The following is a 25,624-nucleotide window of genomic DNA, read 5'->3' as shown; positions in this document are numbered from 1 at the left end:
GGGTGAACTCGGAGTCCCCTACACATTATTGGCAGAAAAATTTGATTCATAACAATATGGGACAAGGTTACATAATGTATGGCGTAGTGTATGATTAAGGCAATATTAGTGAGAAGTAAAATAAGAATTTACTTACCGATAATTCTATTTCTCGTAGTCCGTAGTGGATGCTGGGAACTCCGTAAGGACCATGGGGAATAGCGGCTCCGCAGGAGACTGGGCACAAAAGTAAAGCTTTAGGACTACCTGGTGTGCACTGGCTCCTCCCCCTATGACCCTCCTCCAAGCCTCAGTTAGGATACTGTGCCCGGACGAGCGTACACAATAAGGAAGGATTTTGAATCCCGGGTAAGACTCATACCAGCCACACCAATCACACCGTACAACCTGTGATCTGAACCCAGTTAACAGCATGATAACAGAGGAGCCTCTGAAAAGATGGCTCACAACAATAATAACCCGATTTTTGTAACAATAACTATGTACAAGTATTGCAGACAATCCGCACTTGGGATGGGCGCCCAGCATCCACTACGGACTACGAGAAATAGAATTATCGGTAAGTAAATTCTTATTTTCTCTGACGTCCTAGTGGATGCTGGGAACTCCGTAAGGACCATGGGGATTATACCAAAGCTCCCAAACGGGCGGGAGAGTGCGGATGACTCTGCAGCACCGAATGAGAGAACTCCAGGTCCTCCTCAGCCAGGGTATCAAATTTGTAGAATTTAGCAAACGTGTTTGCCCCTGACCAAGTAGCTGCTCGGCAAAGTTGTAAAGCCGAGACCCCTCGGGCAGCCGCCCAAGATGAGCCCACCTTCCTTGTGGAATGGGCTTTTACAGATTTTGGCTGTGGCAGGCCTGCCACAGAATGTGCAAGCTGAATTGTACTACAAATCCAACGAGCAATAGTCTGCTTAGAAGCAGGAGCACCCAGCTTGTTGGGTGCATACAGGATAAACAGCGAGTCAGATTTTCTGACTCCAGCCGTCCTGGAAACATATATTTTCAGGGCCCTGACTACGTCCAGCAACTTGGAGTCCTCCAAGTCCCTAGTAGCCGCAGGTACCACAATAGGCTGGTTCAAGTGAAACGCTGGAACCACCTTAGGGAGAAATTGAGGACGAGTCCTCAATTCTGCCCTGTCCGTATGAAAAATTAGGTAAGGGCTTTTATAGGATAAAGCCGCCAATTCTGAGACACGCCTGGCTGAAGCCAGGGCCAACAGCATTACCACTTTCCATGTGAGATATTTTAAGTCCACAGTGGTGAGTGGTTCAAACCAATGTGATTTTAGGAACCCCAAAAACTACATTGAGATCCCAAGGTGCCACTGGAGACACAAAAGGAGGCTGTATATGCAGTACCCCCTTGACAAACGTCTGAACTTCAGGAACTGAAGCCAGTTCTTTCTGGAAGAAAATCGACAGGGCCGAAATTTGAACCTTAATGGACCCTAATTTTAGGCCCATAGACAGTCCTGTTTGCAGGAAATGCAGGAAACGACCCAGTTGAAATTCCTCTGTAGGGGCCTTCCTGGCCTCGCACCACGCAACATATTTACGCCAAATACGGTGATAATGCTGTACGGTTACATCCTTCCTGGCTTTGATCAGGGTAGGGATGACTTCATCCGGAATGCCTTTTTCCTTCAGGATCCGGCGTTCAACCGCCATGCCGTCAAACGCAGCCGCGGTAAGTCTTGGAACAGACAGGGTCCCTGCTGGAGCAGGTCCTTTCTTAGAGGTAGAGGCCACGGGTCCTCTGTGAGCATCTCTTGAAGTTCCGGGTACCAAGTCCTTCTTGGCCAATCCGGAGCCACGAGTATAGTCCTTACTCCTCTCCTTCTTATGATTCTCAGTACCTTGGGTATGAGAGGCAGAGGAGGGAACACATACACTGACTGGTACACCCACGGTGTTACCAGAGCGTCCACAGCTATTGCCTGAGGGTCCCTTGACCTGGCGCAATACCTGTCTAGTTTTTTGTTGAGGCGGGACGCCATCATGTCCACCTTTGGTTTTTCCCAACGGTTCACAATCATGTGGAAGACTTCTGGGTGAAGTCCCCACTCTCCCGGGTGGAGGTCGTGTCTGCTGAGGAAGTCTGCTTCCCAGTTGTCCACTCCCGGAATGAACACTGCTGACAGTGCTATCACATGATTTTCCGCCCAGCGAAGAATCCTTGCAACTTCTGCCATTGCCCTCCTGCTTCTTGTGCCGCCCTGTCTGTTTACGTGGGCGACTGCCGTGATGTTGTCTGACTGGATCAGCACCGGCTGACCTTGAAGCAGAGGTCTTGCTAGGCTTAGAGCATTGTAGATGGCCCTTAGCTCCAGGATATTTATGTGAAGTGATGTCTCCAGGCTTGACCACAAGCCCTGGAAATTTCTTCCCTGTGTGACTGCTCCCCAGCCTCTCAGGCTGGCATCCGTGGTCACCAGGACCCAGTCCTGAATGCCGAATCTGCGGCCCTCTAGAAGATGAGCACTCTGCAACCACCACAGGAGAGACACCCTTGTCCTTGGTGACAAGATTATCCGCTGATGCATCTGAAGATGCGACCCGGACCATTTGTCTAGCAGATCCCACTGGAAGGTTCTTGCGTGGAATCTGCCGAATGGGATTGCTTCGTAAGAAGCCACCATCTTTCCCAGGACTCTTGTGCATTGATGCACTGAGACTTGGCCTGGTTTTAGGAGATTTCTGACTAGTTCGGATAACTCCCTGGCTTTCTCCTCCGGGAGAAACACCTTTTTCTGGACTGTGTCCAGGATCATCCCTAGGAATAGAAGTCGTGTCGTCGGGATCAGCTGCGATTTTGGAATATTGAGAATCCAACCGTGCTGGCGCAGCACTATCTGAGATAGTGCTACTCCGACTTCCAACTGTTCCCTGGATCTTGCCCTTATCAGGAGATTGTCCAAGTAAGGGATAACTAAAACTCCCTTCCTTCGAAGGAGTATCATCATTTCGGCCATTACCTTGGTAAAGACCCGGGGTGCCGTGGACAATCCAAACGGCAGCGTCTGAAACTGATAGTGACAGTTCTGTACCACAAAACTGAGGTACCCTTGGTGAGAAGGGTAAATTGGGACATGTAGGTAAGCATCTTTGATGTCCAGAGACACCATATAGTCCCCTTCTTCCAGGTTTGCAATCACTGCTCTGAGTGACTCCATCTTGAATTTGAACCTTTGTATGTAAGTGTTCAAGGATTTTAGGTTTAAAATTGGTCTCACCGAGCCGTCCGGCTTCGGTACCACAAATAGTGTGGAATAGTACCCCTTTCCCTGTTGTAGGAGGGGTACCTTGATTATCACCTGCTGGGAATATAGCTTTTGAATGGCTTCCCATACTGCCTCCCTGTCTGAGGGAGACGTTGGTAAAGCAGACTTTAGAAAACGGCGAGGGGGAGACGTCTCAAATTCCTATTTGTACCCCTGAGATACCACCTGAAGGATCCAGGGGTCCACTTGCGAGTGGGCCCACTGCGCACTGAACTTCTTGAGACGGGCCCCCACCGTGCCTGAGTCCGCTTGTAAAGCCCCAGCGTCATGCTGAGGACTTTGCGGAGGCGGGAGAGGGCTTTTGTTCCTGGGAACTGGCTGTTTGTTGCAGCCTTTTTCCTCTCCCTATGCCACGGGGCAGAAATGAGGCGCCTTTTGCCCGCTTGCCCTTATGGGGCCGAAAGGACTGCGCCTGATAATACGGCGTCTTCTTAGGTTGAGAAGCTACCTGGGGTAAAAATGTGGATTTTCCAGCAGTTGCCGTGGCTACCAGGTCTGATAGACCTACCCCAAATAACTCCTCCCCCTTATAAGGCAATACTTCCATGTGCCTTTTAGAATCCGCATCACCTGACCACTGCCGCGTCCATAAACCTCTTCTTGCAGAAATGGACAGCGCGCTAACTCTTGATGCCAGTCGGCAAATATCCCTCTGTGCATCACGCATATATAGAAATGCATCCTTCAAATGCTCTATAGTCAGTAATATACTGTCCCTATCTAGGGTATCAATATTTTCAGTCAGGGAATCCGACCACGCCAGGCCCGCACTGCACATCCAGGCTGAGGCGATTGCTGGTCGCAGTATAACACCCGTGTGAGTGTATATACATTTTAGGATATTCTCCAGCTTTCTATCGGCAAGTTCCTTTAGGGCGGCCGTATCAGGAGAGGGTAGTGCTACCTGTTTAGACAAGCGTGTGAGCGCTTTATCCACCCTAGGGGGTGTTTCCCAACGTGCCCTATCCTCTGGCGGGAAAGGGTACGATGCCAATAACCTTTTAGGAATTATCAGTTTTTTATCGGGGGAAACCCACGCCTCATCACACACTTCATTTAATTCCTCGGATACAGGAAAAACTACAGGCAGTTTTTTCTCACCAAACATAATACCCTTTTTAGTGGTACTTGTATTATCAGAGATATGCAATACATTTTTTATTGCTTCAATCATGTAACGTGTGGCCCTAGTGGAAGTCACGTTTGTCTCCTCATCATCGACACTGGAGTCAGTATCCGTGTCTGTGTCTGCCATTTGAGGTAACGGGCGTTTTAAAGCCCCTGATGGCGTTTGAGACCCCTGGACAGGCACAAGCTGAGTAGCCGGCTGTCTCATGTCGTCAACTGTCTGTCGTAAAGAGCTGACACTGTCACGCAATTCCTTCCGACACTCAGGTGTCGACTCCCTAGGGGGTGACAACTCTATAATAGGCAATTGCTCCGCCTCCATCTCATTTTCCTCCTCAAACATGTCGACACAATCGTACCGACACACCGCACACACACAGGGAATGCTCTGATAGAGGACAGGACCCCACTAGCCCTTTGGGGAGACAGAGGGAGAGTATGCCAGCACACACCAGAGCGCTATATATAGACAGGAATACCACTATAAAATGTGCTTTTCCCTTTATAGCTGCTGTTAGTATTAAAACTGCGCCAAATTAGTGCCCCCCTCTCTTTTTTACCCTTTTCTGTAGTGCAGGACTGCAGGGGAGAGTCAGGGAGACGTCCTTCCAGCGGAGCTGTGATGGAAAATGGCGCCCGTGTGCTGAGGAGATAGGCTCCGCCCCCTTCTCGGCGGCCTTTTCTCCCGCTTTTTGGTGAGTTCTGGCAGGGGTTAAAATACATCCATATAGCCCTGGGGGTTATATGTGGTGTATTTATGCCAGCCAAGGTGTTTACATTGCTGCTCAGGGCGCCCCCCCCTAGCGCCCTGCACCCTCAGTGACCGAAGTGTGAAGTGTGCCTGAGTAACAATGGCGCACAGCTGCAGTGCTGTGCGCTACCTTGTTGAAGACTGATGTCTTCTGCCGCCGATTTTTCCGGACCTCTTCTTGCTTCTGGCTCTGTAAGGGGGCCGGCGGCGCGGCTCTGGGACCGAGCTCCGAGGCTGGGCCTGTGTTCGGTCCCTCTGGAGCTAATGGTGTCCAGTAGCCTAAGAAGCCCAAGCTACCACCACTTAGGTAGGTTCGCTTCTTCTCCCCTTAGTCCCTCGATGCAGTGAGCCTGTTGCCAGCAGGTCTCACTGAAAATAAAAAACCTAAAACTAAACTTTCACTAAGAAGCTCAGGAGAGCCCCTAGTGTGCACTAGAGATGAGCGGGTTCGGTTCCTCGGAATCCAAACCCGCCCGAACTTCAGGTTTTTTTACACGGTGCCGAGCGACTCGGATCTTCCCGCCTTGCTCGGTTAACCCGAGCGCGCCCGAACGTCATCATCCCGCTGTCGGATTCTCGCGAGGCTCGGATTCTATATAAGGAGCCGCGCGTCGCCGCCATTTTCACACGTGCATTGAGGTTGATAGGGAGAGGACGTGGCTGGCGTCCTCTCCGTTTAGAGTGACTAGAGTACTAGAGAGAGACACAAATTTTGGGGAGCATATAGGAGGAGTACTACTTGCTGCTGATAGTGTGACCAGTGACCAGTGCCACCAGTTTAATTAATCCGTTCTCTGCCTGAAAAAAAACGATACACAGTGTGACACAGTCACACATACCATATCTGTGCTCAGCCCAGTGTGCTGCATCATATACTGTATATCATTATCTGACTGCTGAGTGCTCACTGCTCACACAGCTTAATTGTGGGGGAGACTGGGGAGCAGTTATAGCAGGAGTACATTTAAGTACAGTGCACACTTTTGCTGCCAGAGTGCCACTGCCAGTGTGACTGACCAGTGACCACTGACCACCAGTATTGTGATTGTCTGCTGACCACCAGTATATTGTGATTGTCTGCCTGAAAAAGTTAAACACTCGTCGTGTGGTGTTTTTATAAACGCATTCTGCAGACAGTGTCCAGCAGGTCCGTCATTACATAATATATACCTGTCCGGCTACAGTACTAGTGTGATATATATATATATATTTTAATTTTATCTCATTATCATCCAGTCTATATTAGCAGCAGACACAGTACGGTAGTCCACGGCTGTAGCTACCTCTGTGTCGGCAGTCGCTCGTCCATCCATAATTGTATACCACCTACCCGTGTTTTTTTTTTTCTATCTTCTTGATACTAGTAGCTTACTTTAGGAGTCTGCAATGCTGACAGACAGTGTCCAGCAGGTCCGTCATTACATAATATATACCTGTCCGGCTGCAGTACTAGTGTGATATATATATATATTTTAATTTTATCTCATTATCATCCAGTCTATATTAGCAGCAGACACAGTACGGTAGTCCACGGCTGTAGCTACCTCTGTGTCGGCAGTCGCTCGTCCATCCATAATTGTATACCACCTACCCGTGGTTTTTTTTTTTTTTTTCTATCTTCTTGATACTAGTAGCTTACTTTAGGAGTCTGCAATGCTGACAGACAGTGTCCAGCAGGTCCGTCATTACATAATATATACCTGTCCGGCTGCAGTACTAGTGTGATATATATATATATTTTAATTTTATCTCATTATCATCCAGTCTATATTAGCAGCAGACACAGTACGGTAGTCCACGGCTGTAGCTACCTCTGTGTCGGCAGTCGCTCGTCCATCCATAATTGTATACCACCTACCCGTGTTTTTTTTTTTCTATCTTCTTGATACTAGTAGCTTACTTTAGGAGTCTGCAGTGCTGACAGACAGTGTCCGGCAGGTCCGTCATTACATAATATATACCTGTCCGGCTGCAGTACTAGTGTGATATATATATATATTTTAATTTTATCTCATTATCATCCAGTCTATATTAGCAGCAGACACAGTACGGTAGTCCACGGCTGTAGCTACCTCTGTGTCGGCAGTCGCTCGTCCATCCATAATTGTATACCACCTACCCGTGGTTTTTTTTTTTTTTCTATCTTCTTGATACTAGTAGCTTACTTTAGGAGTCTGCAGTGCTGACAGACAGTGTCCAGCAGGTCCGTCATTACATAATATATACCTGTCCGGCTGCAGTACTAGTGTGATATATATATATATTTAAATTTTATCTCATTATCATCCAGTCTATATTAGCAGCAGACACAGTACGGTAGTCCACGGCTGTAGCTACCTCTGTGTCGGCAGTCGCTCATCCATCCATAAGTATACTAGTATCCATCCATCTCCATTGTTTACCTGAGGTGCCTTTTAGTTGTGCCTATTAAAATATGGAGAACAAAAATGTTGAGGTTCCAAAAATAGGGAAAGATCAAGATCGACTTCCACCTCGTGCTGAAGCTGCTGCCACTAGTCATGGCCGAGACGATGAAATGCCAGCAACGTCGTCTGCCAAGGCCGATGCCCAATGTCATAGTACAGAGCATGTAAAATCCAAAGCACCAAATATCAGTAAAAAAAGGACTCAAAAATCTAAAATAAAATTGTCGGAGGAGAAGCGTAAACTTGCCAATATGCCATTTACCACACGGAGTGGCAAGGAACGGCTGAGGCCCTGGCCTATGTTCATGGCTAGTGGTTCAGCTTCACATGAGGATGGAAGCACTCAGCCTCTCGCTAGAAAAATGAAAAGACTCAAGCTGGCAAAAGCACCGCAAAGAACTGTGCGTTCTTCGAAATCCCAAATCCACAAGGAGAGTCCAATTGTGTCGGTTGCGATGCCTGACCTTCCCAACACTGGACGTGAAGAGCATGCGCCTTCCACCATTTGCACGCCCCCTGCAAGTGCTGGAAGGAGCACCCGCAGTCCAGTTCCTGATAGTCATATTGAAGATGTCAGTGTTGAAGTACACCAGGATGAGGAGGATATGGGTGTTGCTGGCGCTGGGGAGGAAATTGACAAGGAGGATTCTGATGGTGAGGTGGTTTGTTTAAGTCAGGCACCCGGGGAGACACCTGTTGTCCGTGGGAGGAATATGGCCATTGACATGCCTGGTCAAAATACCAAAAAAATCAGCTCTTCGGTGTGGAAGTATTTCAACAGAAATGCGGACAACATTTGTCAAGCCGTGTGTTGCCTTTGTCAAGCTGTAATAAGTAGGGGTAAGGAAGTTAACCACCTCGGAACATCCTCCCTTATACGTCACCTGCAGCGCATTCATAATAAGTCAGTGACAAGTTCAAAAACTTTGGGCGACAGCGGAAGCAGTCCACTGACCAGTAAATCCCTTCCTCTTGTAACCAAGCTCACGCAAACCACCCCACCAACTCCCTCAGTGTCAATTTCCTCCTTCCCCAGGAATGCCAATAGTCCTGCAGGCTATGTCACTGGCAATTCTGACGAGTCCTCTCCTGCCTGGGATTCCTCCGATGCATCCTTGCGTGTAACGCCTACTGCTGCTGGCGCTGCTGTTGTTGCTGCTGGGAGTCGATGGTCATCCCAGAGGGGAAGTCGGAAGACCACTTGTACTACTTCCAGTAAGCAATTGACTGTCCAACAGTCCTTTGCGAGGAAGATGAAATATCACAGCAGTCATCCTGTTGCAAAGCGGATAACTGAGGCCTTGACAACTATGTTGGTGTTAGACGTGCGTCCGGTATCCGCCGTTAGTTCACAGGGAACTAGACAATTTCTTGAGGTAGTGTGCCCCCGTTACCAAATACCATCTAGGTTCCACTTCTCTAGGCAGGCGATACCGAGAATGTACACGGACGTCAGAAAAAGACTCACCAGTGTCCTAAAAAATGCAGTTGTACCCAATTTCCACTTAACCACGGACATGTGGACAAGTGGAGCAGGGCAGGGTCAGGACTATATGACTGTGACAGCCCACTGGGTAGATGTATGGACTCCCGCCGCAAGAACAGCAGCGGCGGCACCAGTAGCAGCATCTCGCAAACGCCAACTCTTTCCTAGGCAGGCTACGCTTTGTATCACCGGTTTCCAGAATACGCACACAGCTGAAAACCTCTTACGGCAACTGAGGAAGATCATCGCGGAATGGCTTACCCCAATTGGACTCTCCTGTGGATTTGTGGCATCGGACAACGCCAGCAATATTGTGTGTGCATTAAATATGGGCAAATTCCAGCACGTCCCATGTTTTGCACATACCTTGAATTTGGTGGTGCAGAATTTTTAAAAAAACGAGAGGGGCGTGCAAGAGATGCTGTCGGTGGCCAGAAGAATTGCGGGACACTTTCGGCGTACAGGCACCACGTACAGAAGACTGGAGCACCACCAAAAACGCCTGAACCTGCCCTGCCATCATCTGAAGCAAGAAGTGGTAACGAGGTGGAATTCAACCCTATATATGCTTCAGAGGTTGGAGGAGCAGCAAAAGGCCATTCAAGCCTATACAATTGAGCACGATATAGGAGGTGGAATGCACCTGTCTCAAGCGCAGTGGAGAATGATTTCAACGTTGTGCAAGGTTCTGCTGCCCTTTGAACTTGCCACACGTGAAGTCAGTTCAGACACTGCCAGCCTGAGTCAGGTCATTCCCCTCATCAGGCTTTTGCAGAAGAAGCTGGAGACATTGAAGGAGGAGCTAACACGGAGCGATTCCGCTAGGCATGTGGGACTTGTGGATGGAGACCTTAATTCGCTTAACAAGGATTCACGGGTGGTCAATCTGTTGAAATCAGATCACTACATTTTGGCCACCGTGCTCGATCCTAGATTTAAAACCTACCTTGGATCTCTCTTTCCGGCAGACACAAGTCTGCTGGGGTTCAAAGACCTGCTGGTGAGAAAATTGTCAAGTCAAGCGGAACGCGACCTGTCAACATCTCCTCCTTCACATTCTCCCGCAACTGGGGGTGCGAGGAAAAGGCTCAGAATTCCGAGCCCACCCGCTGGCGGTGATGCAGGGCAGTCTGGAGCGACTGCTGATGCTGACATCTGGTCCGGACTGAAGGACCTGCCAACGATTACGGACATGTCGTCTACTGTCACTGCATATGATTCTCTCCCCATTGAAAGAATGGTGGAGGATTATATGAGTGACCGCATCCAAGTAGGCACGTCAGACAGTCCGTACTTATACTGGCAGGAAAAAGAGGCAATTTGGAGGCCCTTGCACAAACTGGCTTTATTCTACCTAAGTTGCCCTCCCACAAGTGTGTACTCCGAAAGAGTGTTTAGTGCTGCCGCTCACCTTGTCAGCAATCGGCGTACGAGGTTACTTCCAGAAAATGTGGAGAAGATGATGTTCATTAAAATGAATTATAATCAATTCCTCCGTGGAGACATTGACCAGCAGCAATTGCCTCCACAAAGTACACAGGGAGCTGAGATGGTGGATTCCAGTGGGGACGAATTGATAATCTGTGAGGAGGGGGATGTACACGGTGATATATCGGAGGATGATGATGAGGTGGACATCTTGCCTCTGTAGAGCCAGTTTGTGCAAGGAGAGATTAATTGCTTCTTTTTTGGTGGGGGTCCAAACCAACCCGTCATTTCAGTCACAGTCGTGTGGCAGACCCTGTCACTGAAATGATGGGTTGGTTAAAGTGTGCATGTCCTGTTTATACAACATAAGGGTGGGTGGGAGGGCCCAAGGACAATTCCATCTTGCACCTCTTTTTTCTTTAATTTTTCTTTGCGTCATGTGCTGTTTGGGGAGTATTTTTTTGAAGGGCCATCCTGCGTGACACTGCAGTGCCACTCCTAGATGGGCCAGGTGTTTGTGTCGGCCACTAGGGTCGCTTACCTTACTCACACAGCTACCTCATTGCGCCTCTTTTTTTCTTTGCGTCATGTGCTGTTTGGGGAGTGTTTTTTGGAAGGGCCATCCTGCGTGACACTGCAGTGCCACTCCTAGATGGGCCAGGTGTTTGTGTCGGCCACTAGGGTCGCTTACCTTACTCACACAGCTACCTCATTGCGCCTCTTTTTTTCTTTGCGTCATGTGCTGTTTGGGGAGTGTTTTTTGGAAGGGCCATCCTGCGTGACACTGCAGTGCCACTCCTAGATGGGCCAGGTGTTTGTGTCGGCCACTAGGGTCGCTTATCTTACTCACACAGCTACCTCATTGCGCCTCTTTTTTTCTTTGCGTCATGTGCTGTTTGGGGAGTGTTTTTTGGAAGGGCCATCCTGCGTGACACTGCAGTGCCACTCCTAGATGGGCCAGGTGTTTGTGTCGGCCACTAGGGTCGCTTATCTTACTCACACAGCTACCTCATTGCGCCTCTTTTTTTCTTTGCGTCATGTGCTGTTTGGGGAGTGTTTTTTGGAAGGGCCATCCTGCGTGACACTGCAGTGCCACTCCTAGATGGGCCAGGTGTTTGTGTCGGCCACTAGGGTCGCTTATCTTACTCACACAGCTACCTCATTGCGCCTCTTTTTTTCTTTGCGTCATGTGCGGTTTGGGGAGTGTTTTTTGGAAGGGCCATCCTGCGTGACACTGCAGTGCCACTCCTAGATGGGCCAGGTGTTTGTGTCGGCCACTAGGGTCGCTTACCTTACTCACACAGCTACCTCATTGCGCCTCTTTTTTTCTTTGCGTCATGTGCTGTTTGGGGAGTGTTTTTTGGAAGGGCCATCCTGCGTGACACTGCAGTGCCACTCCTAGATGGGCCAGGTGTTTGTGTCGGCCACTAGGGTCGCTTACCTTACTCACACAGCTACCTCATTGCGCCTCTTTTTTTCTTTGCGTCATGTGCTGTTTGGGGAGTGTTTTTTGGAAGGGCCATCCTGCGTGACACTGCAGTGCCACTCCTAGATGGGCCAGGTGTTTGTGTCGGCCACTAGGGTCGCTTATCTTACTCACACAGCTACCTCATTGCGCCTCTTTTTTTCTTTGCGTCATGTGCTGTTTGGGGAGTGTTTTTTTTGGAAGGGCCATCCTGCGTGACACTGCAGTGCCACTCCTAGATGGGCCAGGTGTTTGTGTCGGCCACTAGGGTCGCTTAGCTTAGTCATCCAGCGACCTCGGTGCAAATTTTAGGACTAAAAATAATATTGTGAGGTGTGAGGTGTTCAGAATAGACTGAAAATGAGTGGAAATTATGGTTTTTGAGGTTAATAATACTTTGGGATCAAAATGACCCCCAAATTCTATGATTTAAGCTGTTTTTTAGTGTTTTTTGAAAAAAACACCCGAATCCAAAACACACCCGAATCCGACAAAGAAAATTCGGTGAGGTTTTGCCAAAACGCGGTCGAACCCAAAACACGGCCGCGGAACCGAACCCAAAACCAAAACACAAAACCCGAAAAATTTCAAGTGCACATCTCTAGTGTGCACCCTTCTCGGCCGGGCACAAAAATCTAACTGAGGCTTGGAGGAGGGTCATAGGGGGAGGAGCCCACCAGGTAGTCCTAAAGCTTTACTTTTGTGCCCAGTCTCCTGCGGAGCCGCTATTCCCCATGGTCCTTACGGAGTTCCCAGCATCCACTAGGACGTCAGAGAAATATAGGTGTGTACAGAATGCTCCCATTGCATAAAAGAAACATTGAAATGCCAAAAACTTATGCATCACTCCCACCTAGATACAACCACTTTGCTAATCATTAGTTAAACCCACTGACAATTTTCCCCTTGGCTGTTGTTATCGGACCAAAGGTCGTATTATGTCATTCTGGTCATTTGCTGCTCATGGTATGCAAAATATTTTTTTATAAATGTGCCCTTGCTGTCTTTTCATCAGTCTTTATCCCCTCCCCAAACTATTGTGCAAAAACTCAATAAAATTTACTTCTTTTTTTTTTTTAAAGGAACTTTTTAATTTAATAGAGAATACAAAATTAATGGTGGCCAGAGTCGGATTGGCCCACAGGCATGCAGGGGAAACTCCCAATGGGCTGCACATGTGTCTTTCTAAACCTCCCTGCGGCTGGGGGGAAACAATAAACATCTTTCTGACAGGCAACGGCCTTTTAAAAAAACATAATTTACCTCAGTCTCATATACTTAAATTGTATTTTATGTGTGCAATAATTTGTCTTATGTACTGTCTATACTCTTAGCCAAAACAGCGCTGATTGTCTTAGCTCACCAGGAGCGGACGTCTTTTAATTACGCCATGAAGGATGCAGCGGCAGCTGCTCTGAAGAGGAAGGGGTGGAATGTCTTGGTGTCGGACCTGTATGAAATGAAATATAACCCTGTCTTGTCACGTGCCGATATTAAAGGTAATATAATACATCACTGTACTGGATTAAAAAAAAATATTTTCTATTAATGTGGTATTTACGGGATTTGCTCATATTTATCAAAGTATATCTTGGTCTCAATACCCCTTTTGGGGATATTGTGGGCTGAATTAAAATTAAAGGAGAAACAGCCATCATTTGTCTAGGAACCGCTGCCATCGCTGGGATATAAACCACAAAGCTGACAGCTGGTGTCAGGGGCAGATTTAGGCATCAGGGTGCCCCTAGGCACACCAGTAATAGCCTCCCCCCAACACTTAATTTTCTCTAACGTCCTAAGTGGATGCTGGGGACTCCGTAAGGACCATGGGGATTAGCGGCTCCGCAGGAGACTGGGCACAACTAAAGAAAGCTTTAGGACTACCTGGTGTGCACTGGCTCCTCCCACTAAGACCCTCCTCCAGACCTCAGTTAGATTCTTGTGCCCGGCTGAGCTGGATGCACACTAGGGGCTCTCCTGAGCTCCTAGAAAGAAAGTATATTTTAGGTTTTTTTATTTTACAGTGAGATCTGCTGGCAACAGACTCACTGCAGCGAGGGACTAAGGGGAGAAGAAGCGAACCTACCTAACTGGTGGTAGCTTGGGCTTCTTAGGCTACTGGACACCATTAGCTCCAGAGGGATCGACCGCATGGAACCGGCCATTGATGTTCGGTCCCCGGAGCCGCGCCGCCGGCCCCCTTACAGAGCCAGAAGCAAGAAGAGTCCGGAAAATCGGCGGCAGAAGACATCAGTCTTCACCAAGGTAGCGCACAGCACTGCAGCTGTGCGCCATTGCTCCTCGTACACACTTCACACTCCGGTCACTGAGGGTGCAGGGCGCTGAGGGGGGGCGCCCTGAGCAGCAATAAAAACACCTTGGCTGGCAAATATATCACAATATATAGCCCCAGAGGCTATATATGTGATAAATACCCCTGCCAGAATCCATAAAAAAGCGGGAGAAAAGTCCGCGAAAAAGGGGCGGAGCTATCTCCCTCAGCACACTGGCGCCATTTTCTCTTCACAGTGCAGCTGGAAGACAGCTCCCCAGGCTCTCCCCTGTAGTTTTCAGGCTCAAAGGGTTAAAAAGAGAGGGGGGGCACAAAATTTAGGCGCAATATTGTTTATACAAGCAGCTATTGGGGGAAAAATCACTCAGTTATAGTGTTAATCCCTGCATTTATATAGCGCTCTGGTGTGTGCTGGCATACTCTCTCTCTGTCTCCCCAAAGGACTTTGTGGGGTCCTGTCCTCAGTCAGAGCATTCCCTGTGTGTGTGCTGTGTGTCGGTACGGCTGTGTCGACATGTGGGATGAGGAAGGTTACGTGGAGGTGGAGCAGAGGCCGATAAATGGGATGTCGCCCCCTGTGGGGCCGACACCAGAGTGGATGGATAGGTGGAAGGTATTAACCGACAATGTCAACTCCTTACATAGAAGGCTGGATGACGTAAAACAGCGGTGGGACAGCCGGCTTCTCAGCCCACGCCTGCCCAGGCGTCTCAAAGGCCATCAGGGGCTCAAAAAAGCGCCCGTTACCTCAGATGGCAGACACAGATGTCGACACGGAGTCTGACTCCAGTGTCGACGAGGTTGAGACATATACACAATCCACTAGGAACATCCGTTACATGATCTCGGCAATGAAAAATGTGTTACGCATTTCTGACATGAACCCAAGTACCACATAAAAGGGGTTTTATTTTTGGGGAGAAAAAGCAGCCAGTGTTTTGTTCCCCCATCAGATGAATGAATGAAGTGTGTAAAGTAGCGTGGTTCCCCCGATAAGAAACTGGTAATTTCTAAAAAGTTACTGATGGCGTACCCTTTCCCGCCAGAGGATAGGTCACGTTGGGAGATATCCCTTAGGGTGGATAAGGCGCTCACACGTTTGTCAAAAAAGGTGGCACTGCCGTCTTAGGATACGGCCACCTTGAAGGAGCCTGCTGATAAAAAGCAGGAGGCTATCCTGAAGTCTGTATATACACACTCAGGTTATATACTGAGACCTGCAATTGCCTCAGCATAAATAGTGCTGCTGCAGCGTGGTCTGATACCCAGTCAGATAATATTAAAACTCTAAGACAGGGATAATAGTTTGCTAACATAGAGCATATTAAAGACGTCGTCTTAGATATAAAGGATGCACAGAGGGATATTTGCCGGCTGGCATCCAGAATTAATGCAATGTCCATTCTGCCAGGAGGGTATTAGAAACCCGGCAGTGGACAGGTGATGCTGCCTATAAAAAGCACATGGAGATTCTGCCTTATAAGGGTGAGGAATTGTTTGGGGATGGTCTCTGGGACCTCGTATCCACAGCAACAGCTGGGAAGAAATTTTTTTACCTCAGGTTTCCTCACAGCCTAAGAAAGCACTGTATTCAGGTACAGTCCTTTCGGCTTCAGAAAAGCAAGCGGGTCAAAGGCGCTTCCTTTCTGCACAGAGACAAGGGAAGAAGGCAAAAGCTGCACCAGCAGCCAGTTCCCAGGATCAAAAATCTTCCCCCGCTTCCTCTGAGTCCATCGCATGATGTTGGGGCTCCACAGGTGGAGACAGGTGCGGTAGGGGCGCGTCTCGGGAACTTCAGGGACCAGTGGGCTTGCCCACAGGTGGATCCCTAGGTTCTGTAAATAGTATCACAGGGATACAGGCAGGAGTTCGAGGCGACTCCCCCTCGCCGTTACCTCACATCAGCCTTGCCTGCTGCCCTCGGAGAAAGGTAGTACTGGCGGCAATTCACAAGCTCTACTTCCAGCAGGTGAAATCAAGGTACCCCTCCTTCAACAAGGCCGGGGTTACTATTCCAAAATGTTGTGGTACCGAAACCAGACGGTTCGGTGAGACCCATTCTAAAATTGAATGCCTTGAACACTTATATACGAAGGTTCAAGTTCAAAATGGAATCGCTCAGGGCGATTATTGCAAGCCTGGAGAATTTCATGGTATCACTGGACATCAAGGATGCTTACCTGCATGTCCCTATTTACCCTCTTCACCAGGAGTACCTCAAAATTGTGGTACAGGATTGTCATTACCAATTCCAGACGTTGCCGTTGGTCGGTCCCCGGCACAGAGGTATTTACCAAGGTAATGGCCGAAGTAATTATCCCGTACTTGGACGATCTCCTTATAAAGGCTAGGTCCAGGGAGCAGTTGTTCGGCGGAGTAGCACTATCTCGGGAAGTGCTACAACAGCACGGCTGGATTCTGAATATTCCAAAGTCGCAGCTGGTTCCTACGACGCGTCTACTGTTCCTGGGTATGGTTCTGGACACAGAACAGGATAAAAAGGGTTTCTCCCGGAGGAGAAGTCCAAGGAGTTGTCGTCTTTAGACAGAGACCTCCTAATACGTATACAGGTGTCGGTGTATCAATGCACGCGAGCCCTGGGAAGGATGGTAGCTTCTTACGAAGAAATTCCATTCGCCAGGTCCCATGCAAGGATTTTCCAGTGGGATCTGTTGGACAAGTGGTCCGGGTCGCATCTTCAGATGCATCGGCGGATAACCCTGTCTCCAAGGGCCAGGGTGTCGCTGTTGTGGTGGCTGCAGAGTGCTCATCTTCTAGGGGGCCGCAGATTCGGCATACAGGACTGGGTCCTGGTGACCACGGATGCCAGCCTTCAAGGCTGGGGGGCAGTCACACAGGGAAGAAACTTCCAAGGCTATGGAAAAGTCAGGAGACTTCCCTACACATAAATATTCTGGAACTAAGGGCCATTTACAATGCCCTAAGTCAGGCTAGACCCCTGCTTCAACACCGGCCGGTGCTGATCCAGTCAGACAACATCACGGCGGTCGCTCATGTAAACCGACAGGGCGGCACAAGAAGCAGGATGGCGATGGCAGAAGCCACAAGGATTCTCCGATGGGCGGAAAATAATGTGTTAGCACTGTCAGCAGTGTTCATTCCCGGAGTGGACAACTGAGAAGCAGTCTTTCTCAGAAGACACGACCTCCACCCGGGAGAGTGGGGACTTCATCCAGAAGTTTTCCAAATGATTGTACACCGTTGGGAAAGGCCACAGGTGGAAATGATGGCGTCCCGCCTCAACAAAAAGCTACAAAGATATTGCGCCAGGTCAAGGGACCCTCAGGCGATAGCTGTGGACGCTCTGGTAACACCGTGGGTGTACCAGTCGGTGTATGTGTTCCCTTCTCTGCCTCTCTTACCCAGGGTAATGAGAATAATAAGAAGGAGAGGAGTAAGAACTATACTCATTGTTCCGGGTTGGCCAAGAAGAGCTTGGTAACCAGAACTCCAAGAAATGATCTCAGAGGACCCATGGCCTCTGCCGCTCAGACAGGACCTGCTGCAGCAGGGGGCCTGTCTGTTCCAAGACGTACCGCGGCTGCGTTTGACGGCATGGCGGTTGAACGCCGGATCCTGAAGGAAAAGGGCATTCCGGAGGAAGTTATCCCTACGCTATTTAAAGCTAGGAAAGAAGTGAACGCAAACCATTATCACCGCATATGGTGGAAATATGTTGCGTGCTGTGAGGCCAGGAAGGCCCCAAAGGAGAAATTTCAGCTAGGTCGATTTCTGCACTTCCTACAGTCAGAGGTGACTATGGGCCTAAAATTGGGTTCCATGAAGGTCCAGATTTCGGCTCTATCGATTTTCTTCCAAAATAGAACTGGCTTCACTGCCTGAAGTTCGGACTTTTGTTAAGGGAGTGCTGCATAGTCAGCCCCCGTTTGTGCCTCCAGTGGCACCGTGGGATCTCAACGTAGTGTTGGATTTCCTGAAGTCGCATTGAGTTGAGCCACTTAAATCCGTGGAGCTACAATACCTCACGTGGAAAGTGGTCATGCTGTGGGCCTTGGCGTCGGCCAGGCGTGTATCAGAATTGGCGGTTTTGTCATGCAAAAGCCCTTATCTGTATTTTATATGGATAAGGCGGAATTGAGGACTCGTTCCCAATTCCTTCCTAAAGTGGTATCAGTTTTTCATGTGAACCAACCTATTGTGGTGCCTGCGGCTATTTGGGACTTGGAGGATTCCAAGTTTTCTGGACGTAGTCAGGGCCCTGAAAAATATATGTTTCCAGGACGGCTGGAGTCAGAAAGACTGACTCGCTATTTATCCTGTATGCACCCAACAAGCTGGGTGCTCCTGCTTCTAAGCAGACTATTGCTCGCTGGATCTGTAGCACGATTCAACTTGCACATTCTGCGGCTGGACTGCCGCACCCTAAATCTGTAAAAGCCCATTCCACGAGGAAAGTGGGCTCTTCTTGGGCGGCTGCCCGAGGGGTCTCGGCTTTACAAATTTGCCGAGCTGTTACTTGGTCGGGATCAAACACTCTTGCAAGAGTCTACAAGTTTGATACCCTGGCTGAGGAGGACCTAGAGTTTGCTCATTCGGTGCTGCAGAGTCATCGGCACTCTCCCGCCCGTTTGGGAGCTTTGGTATAATCCCCATGGTCCTTACGGAGTCCCCAGCATCCACTTAGGACGTTAGAGAAAATAAGATTTTACTCACCGGTAAATCTATTTGTCGTAGTCCGTAGTGGATGCTGGGCGCCCATCCCAAGTGCGGATTGTCTCCAATACTTGTATATAGTTATTGCCTAACTAAAGGGTTATTGTTGAGCCATCTGTTGAGAGGCTCAGTTGTTATCATACTGTTAACTGGGTATTGTATCACGAGTTATACGGTGTGATTGGTGTGGCTGGTATGAGTCTTACCTGGGATTCAAAATCCTTCCTATTTGTGTCAGCTCTTCCGGGCACAGTATCCTAACTGAGGTCTGGAGGAGGGTCTTAGTGGGAGGAGCCAGTGCACACCAGGTAGTCCTAAAGCTTTCTTTAGTTGTGCCCAGTCTCCTGCGGAGCCGCTAATCCCCATGGTCCTTACGGAGTCCCCAGCATCCACTACGGACTACGAGAAATAGATTTACCGGTGAGTAAAATCTTATTATATTGTTTGGTTATATCCTTATTTGGTGATTGGCCGTTCAATATAATATAATAATAAAACAAGCCATGAGCTATGATATTTTTAGGGGTCTATGTACTAAGCCTCGCAGAGAGGTAAAGTGGACGGAGATTAAGGGGGACATATACTAAGCAGTGATAAGAGTGGAGAAGCGAGCCAGTGGAGAAGCTGCCCATGGCAACCAATCAGCTGCTCTGTATACTTTTATAGTATGCAAATTATAAATGTTAAGTCAATGCTGATTGGTTGCCATGGGAAACTTCTCCACTGGCTCACTTCTCCACTTTTATCACTGCTTAGTACATGTTCCCCTAGGGATCCGGTCTGAAGATCGACACTGTCTAGGTTGACAATGTTTAGGTCGACGGTCACTAGGTTAACAGGGTTTCTAGGTCGACAGGGTTTCTATGTCGACATGTGCTAGGTCGACAGGTCAAAAGGTCGACATGAGTTTTTCACATTTTTTCTCTCTCTTTTTGAACTTTTTCATACTTAACGATCCACGTGGACTATGATTGGAACGGTAATCTGTGCCGCACGAAGCGAGGCACCTTGCCCGAAGCATGGCGAGTGAAGCAAGCCATGCGAGGGGTCACGGTGCACTAATTGGGGTTCCCGGTCACTCTACGAAGAAAACTACACCAAAAAAACACAAAAAACTCATGTCGACCTTTTGACCTGTCGAACTAGCACATGTCGACCTATAGTGGTTGACCTAAACATTGTCGACTTAGACACTGTCGAGCTAATGATCCACTCCCGTTCCTCTAAGTACCAGCTCCTGTAATTTTCAAGCACAGCCTGTAACATGGCAGTTAGGAGCTGATTGGTTGGTTCTTTATCTCTCTCCAAGGCTTAGTACATAGACCTTTACATTTTATTTTTTCATTATACAGTATTATACAGTGTACACATATATACTATGTAGGACAGATTACACTCCACACATGATAGCATACAGTAAGGTACACTGGAAATATTTTGTAGTTACTGGTACATTTTGGACTGACATTAATAAAAGAAGCATCCAAGTGCCACCCAGCCTCTCCCTTCCAACAAGTGCTGTTCCCCCTCCCCCAGCAAGTGTCCCCCTGGGCATGTGCCTCATATGCCTAATAGGAAACTTGCCACTGGCTGATGTCTTTGGCTGGCATGGTCGCATCAGATGCGACAATACTGGCAAGTGTCTTATCTGACCTGGTCACACACGATTGCGACCAGTCAGCTAAACATTGTTAGCTGCGGCAGGGAAGGGAAACTTCCCTCCGCTGCTGCTGTTATAGGGACCGGAAGGTCCCACTGCCTGCCTGCACTCTCCCCTACTGATTGCCGTGCTGCCGATCACTGCTGATCGGTCAGTATGGCAGGACCTACCCCTCCAGCGGCTGCAGACAATGGCAGCTACTGGGGAGTGTAAATTAATCCCCTGCCCCCTTTGTGTCTGGAGGCTGTCCTGGATTTCAAAATGAAAGCTGCGATGGGTCACAATGTTTCCAATAGTCACAATGTTCCGATGGTCGTGACCGATGTTTTGTGGGGGGAAATTTAGTGTTTTTGTTTTTGTTTTTTTTCAAATATCAAAGAAAAAAATTGTTTATTTTTTTAACTAAAATCATTTTACATAAGGTTAAATACACGTTTTTCACCTAATTAACTAATTTTAAAAAAATGACCATTTCTGAGCTTTTTTGGGCAAAAATTCGTCAGTTAAGGGGTTAAATGACAATGTATGAAGATTCCTTTGTAAAATATAACGGTATAAATATTTTATACTCTAAATACAAAATAAATGTGTAAAGATGACTGGAATTATTTTTGGCAATCTAAAGATAATCATTAATATATAAAAAAAATGTAAGTATATAAAAACAGCTCCCTAATCACCTTGGTACCAACAATCACTCATCCCTGAAAGACCCATATAAAAAAAAAAAAAAACTACACACACACACACACGCCACAGAGACTTTCCCATATGCCACTCTTCCAACATGCCACTCATAATTAGTTAGAGCAGTCAATAGATAGACACCACATGTTAGACAGACATTAGGTCAACAGGGTCAAAAGGTCGACATAAAAGGTAGACAGTACAAAATGTCGACAGTTTCAAAAGATCGACATGAAAATAGTCAACATAAAAAAAAAGGTAGACAGTGTTTTGTTTTTACATGTTTTTGGACTATTTCATACCTTCTCTATCCATGTCGGCATAGAGTTGGTTATAAACCTTGTGGCGAGCGGATGCCTTTCTACAATTGGGGGTCCCAGATGATAAAACGATCCACACAAACAAAAAAAATGCAAAAAAAATGGAGTCTAAGTTTTTTTGTGTCGACCATTTTCATGTGGACCCTGTGGACCTTTTGACCCTGTCGACCTTTTGTACTGTCTACCTGTTTATGTCGACCTTTTGACCATGTCGATCTTCTGTCACTGTCGACCTAATGTCTGTCTAACATGTGGTGTCTATCTATTGACTGTCTAACTAAACGCTGTCTATCATACCACACCCGTGGTCAATGGGCTGGCTGTGGGTCAGCAGTGGCCAAGCGATACTGTACACCGAGACCTCCTCAGATGGCTCCTCAGCTGGCTACTGACTTATGTTCTGCTTTGGTATAAAGCAGAGAATAAGTCTTGAATGGGAGTAGCCAGCTTGTTGGAGACTCCTAATGTGATTATACTGTATAGAAGGGGTTCTCAAACTCGGTCCTCAGGACCCCACACAGTGCATGTTTTGCAGGTAACCCAGTAGGTGCACAGGTGTATTAATTACTCACTGACACTTTTTAAAGGGTCCACAGGTGGAGCTAATTATTTAACTTGTGATTTTGTGAGGAGACCTGCAAAACATGCACTGTGTGGGGTCCTGAGGACCGAGTTTGAGAACCTGTGCTGTATAGCAATGGTATGTGGGGAATGGGTGTGGGATGACAGATTTGCTCTCATCCATTACCAGATTTCCATTCCAACCAGCTAGGTCTTGCAGATAATCTGCCAGATAATTGTATAGTGTGTATTTAGCTTTACATGGCTTAGGCGTGGCCTTGATTTGGGCTAATTCGATGTTACCCGTGTAGACTTTTTCCTTAGTCTTTTTCTGATTTTGTGTCCTGTAATTTTGGAAGGTTTGGGCTCATCACGTAAAATTGCTGCCTTCCATGGGTACTGGTGATGGGTCCAGTATAGTACCAAAGCCCCTCTTAGCCTGAGTGCCTCCCAAGGTACAATGTAAATGCATCCACGCATCTGCCATTATTATTTCCTGGCATTCTTACACAGGTAAAGCTAAGGACCCGAAACAGTTCAAATATAGCCCTGAGACATTTGAAGCATGGAAGGAAGGGCGCCTTACCAAAGACATTGTTGAAGAGCAGAAGAAGATTGAAAAAGCCGACCTGATTATTTTCCAGGTATACCTGCTTCTTCTAGATTTACAGATAACATGCATGACTGGAGTGCAGGGTATAGAGGCTGCAGAGTTAGGATGCAGCATCCCAACCATAAAGTCTCTCTCTGGCCACAAAAACTAAATGGTGTCCACGCATGCAAGAATCAATATTGAAACAATATTGACAGTATAGTCACCTAGCACATAAAGGGGGAGATTCAAATGTTTGAAAAGTCAACTGGGAGTCTGTTTTTTCCCCACCTAATAGACAGGAAAACACTGACACCCAACCGACTCTTCAAACATTTGAATCTCCCCCTTTATGTGCTAGGTGACTATACTGTCAATATTGTTGCCAACATTCAGATTGGAAGAGCATGACAAATTAGGCAACACCCCAAAACCACACCCAGATCTGCCCTAACCACACCCAGCCAAGGTATGTTGGGTTTCAGTAAGCCACACCCCTTTCTGCTACTGAAAATCAGAGGTGTTGGCAGGTATGAATCAAAGGCAATGGAACTTCTACCCTACTTTGATCACACAACAATTTAGGGGACATGTACTAAGCAGTGATAAAAGTGGAGAAGTGAGCCAGTGGAAAAGTTGCCCATGGCAACCAATCAGCTGCTCTGTATAGTTTTATAGTATGCAAATTATAAATGTTACGTCAATGCTGATTGGTTGCCATGGGCAACCTCTCCACTGGCTCACTTCTCCACTTTTATCACTGCTTAGTACATGTCCCCCTTAGGGGTCTATTTACTAAGCTTTGGATGGAGATAAAGTCGCTGGAGATAAAGTACCAGCCAATCGGCTCCTAACTGACATGTCACAGGCTGTGTTTGAAAAATGGCAGTTATGAGCCGATTGGCTGGTACTTTATCTCCAGCGACTTTATCTCCATCCAAGGCTTAGTAAATAGACCCCTTAAAAACAATTCTGTTTCTCCAAGAGGAGATTTATCAAACCGTGGAGAGAGATAAAGTACCAACCAATCAGCTCCTAATTGACATTTTTCAAACATAAGCCCATATTTATCAAGCCTTGGAGAGCGATAAATTGCACTGTGGTAAAGTTCCAACCAATCAGCTCCTAACTGAGGGGCAGATTTATTAAGCCTGGTGAAGTGATAAAGCACCAGCCAATCATCTACTAACTGTCATTTTTCAAACCTAGCCTGTAAAATGGAAGTTAGTAGCTGATTGGCTGGTGCGTTATCACCTTCCACTTTATCACTTCACCAGGCTTAATAAATCTGCCCCACAGCCTGTAACATGACAGGAGCTGGTTGGTTGGTACTTTATCACCGGCAATTTATCTCTCTCCAAGGCTTGATCAATCTGGGTCATAGCTTGTAAACTGACAGAAGATGATTGGTTGGTTACAGAGGCGGATTGGCCATAGGTTCTACAGGGAAGATCCCCGGTGGGCCGACGCACCTGTGGTGCCTGTTTTGTTTGAGGACATGTGGTCCTATTTATAGACATAATGAAAAAGATGGCAAACAATTTGCATATATGAAAATGACTTTGCCACTTAGCCTGTGATTGCAGATGATCTAGTGTATGCTCTGTCTGCCTGCTTGGCTGACATATAAGATTGAATAGTGATTGGGACACGGTTGGTGTAATAAGCAAGAAAATATATCTTTCTAAAGAATTATATAGTTTCCTAAAATCTAAAGGTGTATCATATAATGTGCTCATAATATTTAATTTTATTTCCTTTTAACTTCCCCTTGATGCTGGACATCCCCACTATATGGAAAGTCTTGGGGGGAGGCTGCTGCTGCCATGGCCCATGGCTAGACCTTACACCTCTGGTGCTGCCCAAGTGGGGCCACTAGTACAAATTTTTCCAGGGCTGCTTTTTGTTCCCAATCCACCCCTGGTTGGTTATCTCTCTCCAAGCTTTGATACATCTGCCCTTTGTGTGAAAAGTGTAGTTGGCACCTGCATGGGCTGCCATTTTGTAAGTTGAACCACATTCTTCAGTATGTAACCTATCAATCAGTAAGAGACCAGTGACCTCACTGAGCCAAGGGGTGTTCCTCGTGAATTAATAAGTAGAGTTTCAGTTATTTCAGACAGTCTATATAAATTGATAGGCTACAATTCCCTTTGATATTCTTCAGCTCACCATATGTCACCTTCATTGTGTGTAGGCGACAGATGCACGTTAAAAGTCTTCTTTTGTATAATACTTCCAACATAGTCAGTGTTTCCAGTGTCCTTGTAGAGTGCACTATACAGTAATGGTAGGATTGTATTACTCAGTCAGCAGCATATTATTATTATTATTATTACCAGTTATTTATATAGCGCACACATATTCCGCAGCGCTTTTACAGAGAATATTTGGCCATTCATATCAGTCCCTGCCCCAGTGGAGCTTACAATCTATATTCCCTACCACATGTACACGCACACATTCACGCTAGGGTTAATTTTGTTGAGAGCCAATTAACCTACCAGTATATTTTTGGATTGTGGGAGGAAACCGGAGTACCCGGAGGAAACCCACGCAAGTACGGGGAGAATATACAAACTCCACACAGTTAGGGCCATGGTGGGAATCGAACCCATGACCTCAGTGCTGTGAGGCAGTAATGCTAACCATTACACCATCCGTACAGCATATCTCCTTTCTTCACAGTTTCCCTTATATTGGTTTGGAATGCCGGCCATAATGAAAGGATGGGTGGAACGAACGTTCTGTATGGGGTTCGCATACAGTTTTCAGACAATGTATTCCAATGCAGCACCGTTCAAGGTAAAGCAACCTCAATACCTGTATGTACTGACCCAACA

The 25,624-nt window shown here is 47.3% G+C and overlaps 1 protein-coding gene across 2 annotated transcripts in view; it reads left to right on the top strand.

Moving 5' to 3' along the window:
- Positions 1–25,624, top strand: part of LOC134970182 (NAD(P)H dehydrogenase [quinone] 1-like) — a 74,863-nt gene that overhangs the window by 30,718 nt on the left and 18,521 nt on the right. The window contains exons 2-4 of one of the 2 annotated variants that reach the window (XM_063946201.1): positions 13,308–13,472; positions 22,703–22,833; positions 25,470–25,586. In XM_063946201.1, coding sequence (XP_063802271.1) covers positions 13,364–13,472; positions 22,703–22,833; positions 25,470–25,586 — 357 coding nt within the window. In that variant the 5' untranslated portion in view covers positions 13,308–13,363. Of the gene's footprint in view, positions 1–13,307; positions 13,473–22,702; positions 22,834–25,469; positions 25,587–25,624 lie in introns of those variants that run through there. The other variant, XM_063946200.1, reaches the window with a different exon arrangement.

This window comes from Pseudophryne corroboree, chromosome 11 (genome assembly GCF_028390025.1).
Source record: "Pseudophryne corroboree isolate aPseCor3 chromosome 11, aPseCor3.hap2, whole genome shotgun sequence".
Lineage (NCBI taxonomy): Eukaryota > Metazoa > Chordata > Amphibia > Anura > Myobatrachidae > Pseudophryne > Pseudophryne corroboree.
This window is presented reverse-complemented; position numbering and strand designations above follow the sequence as displayed.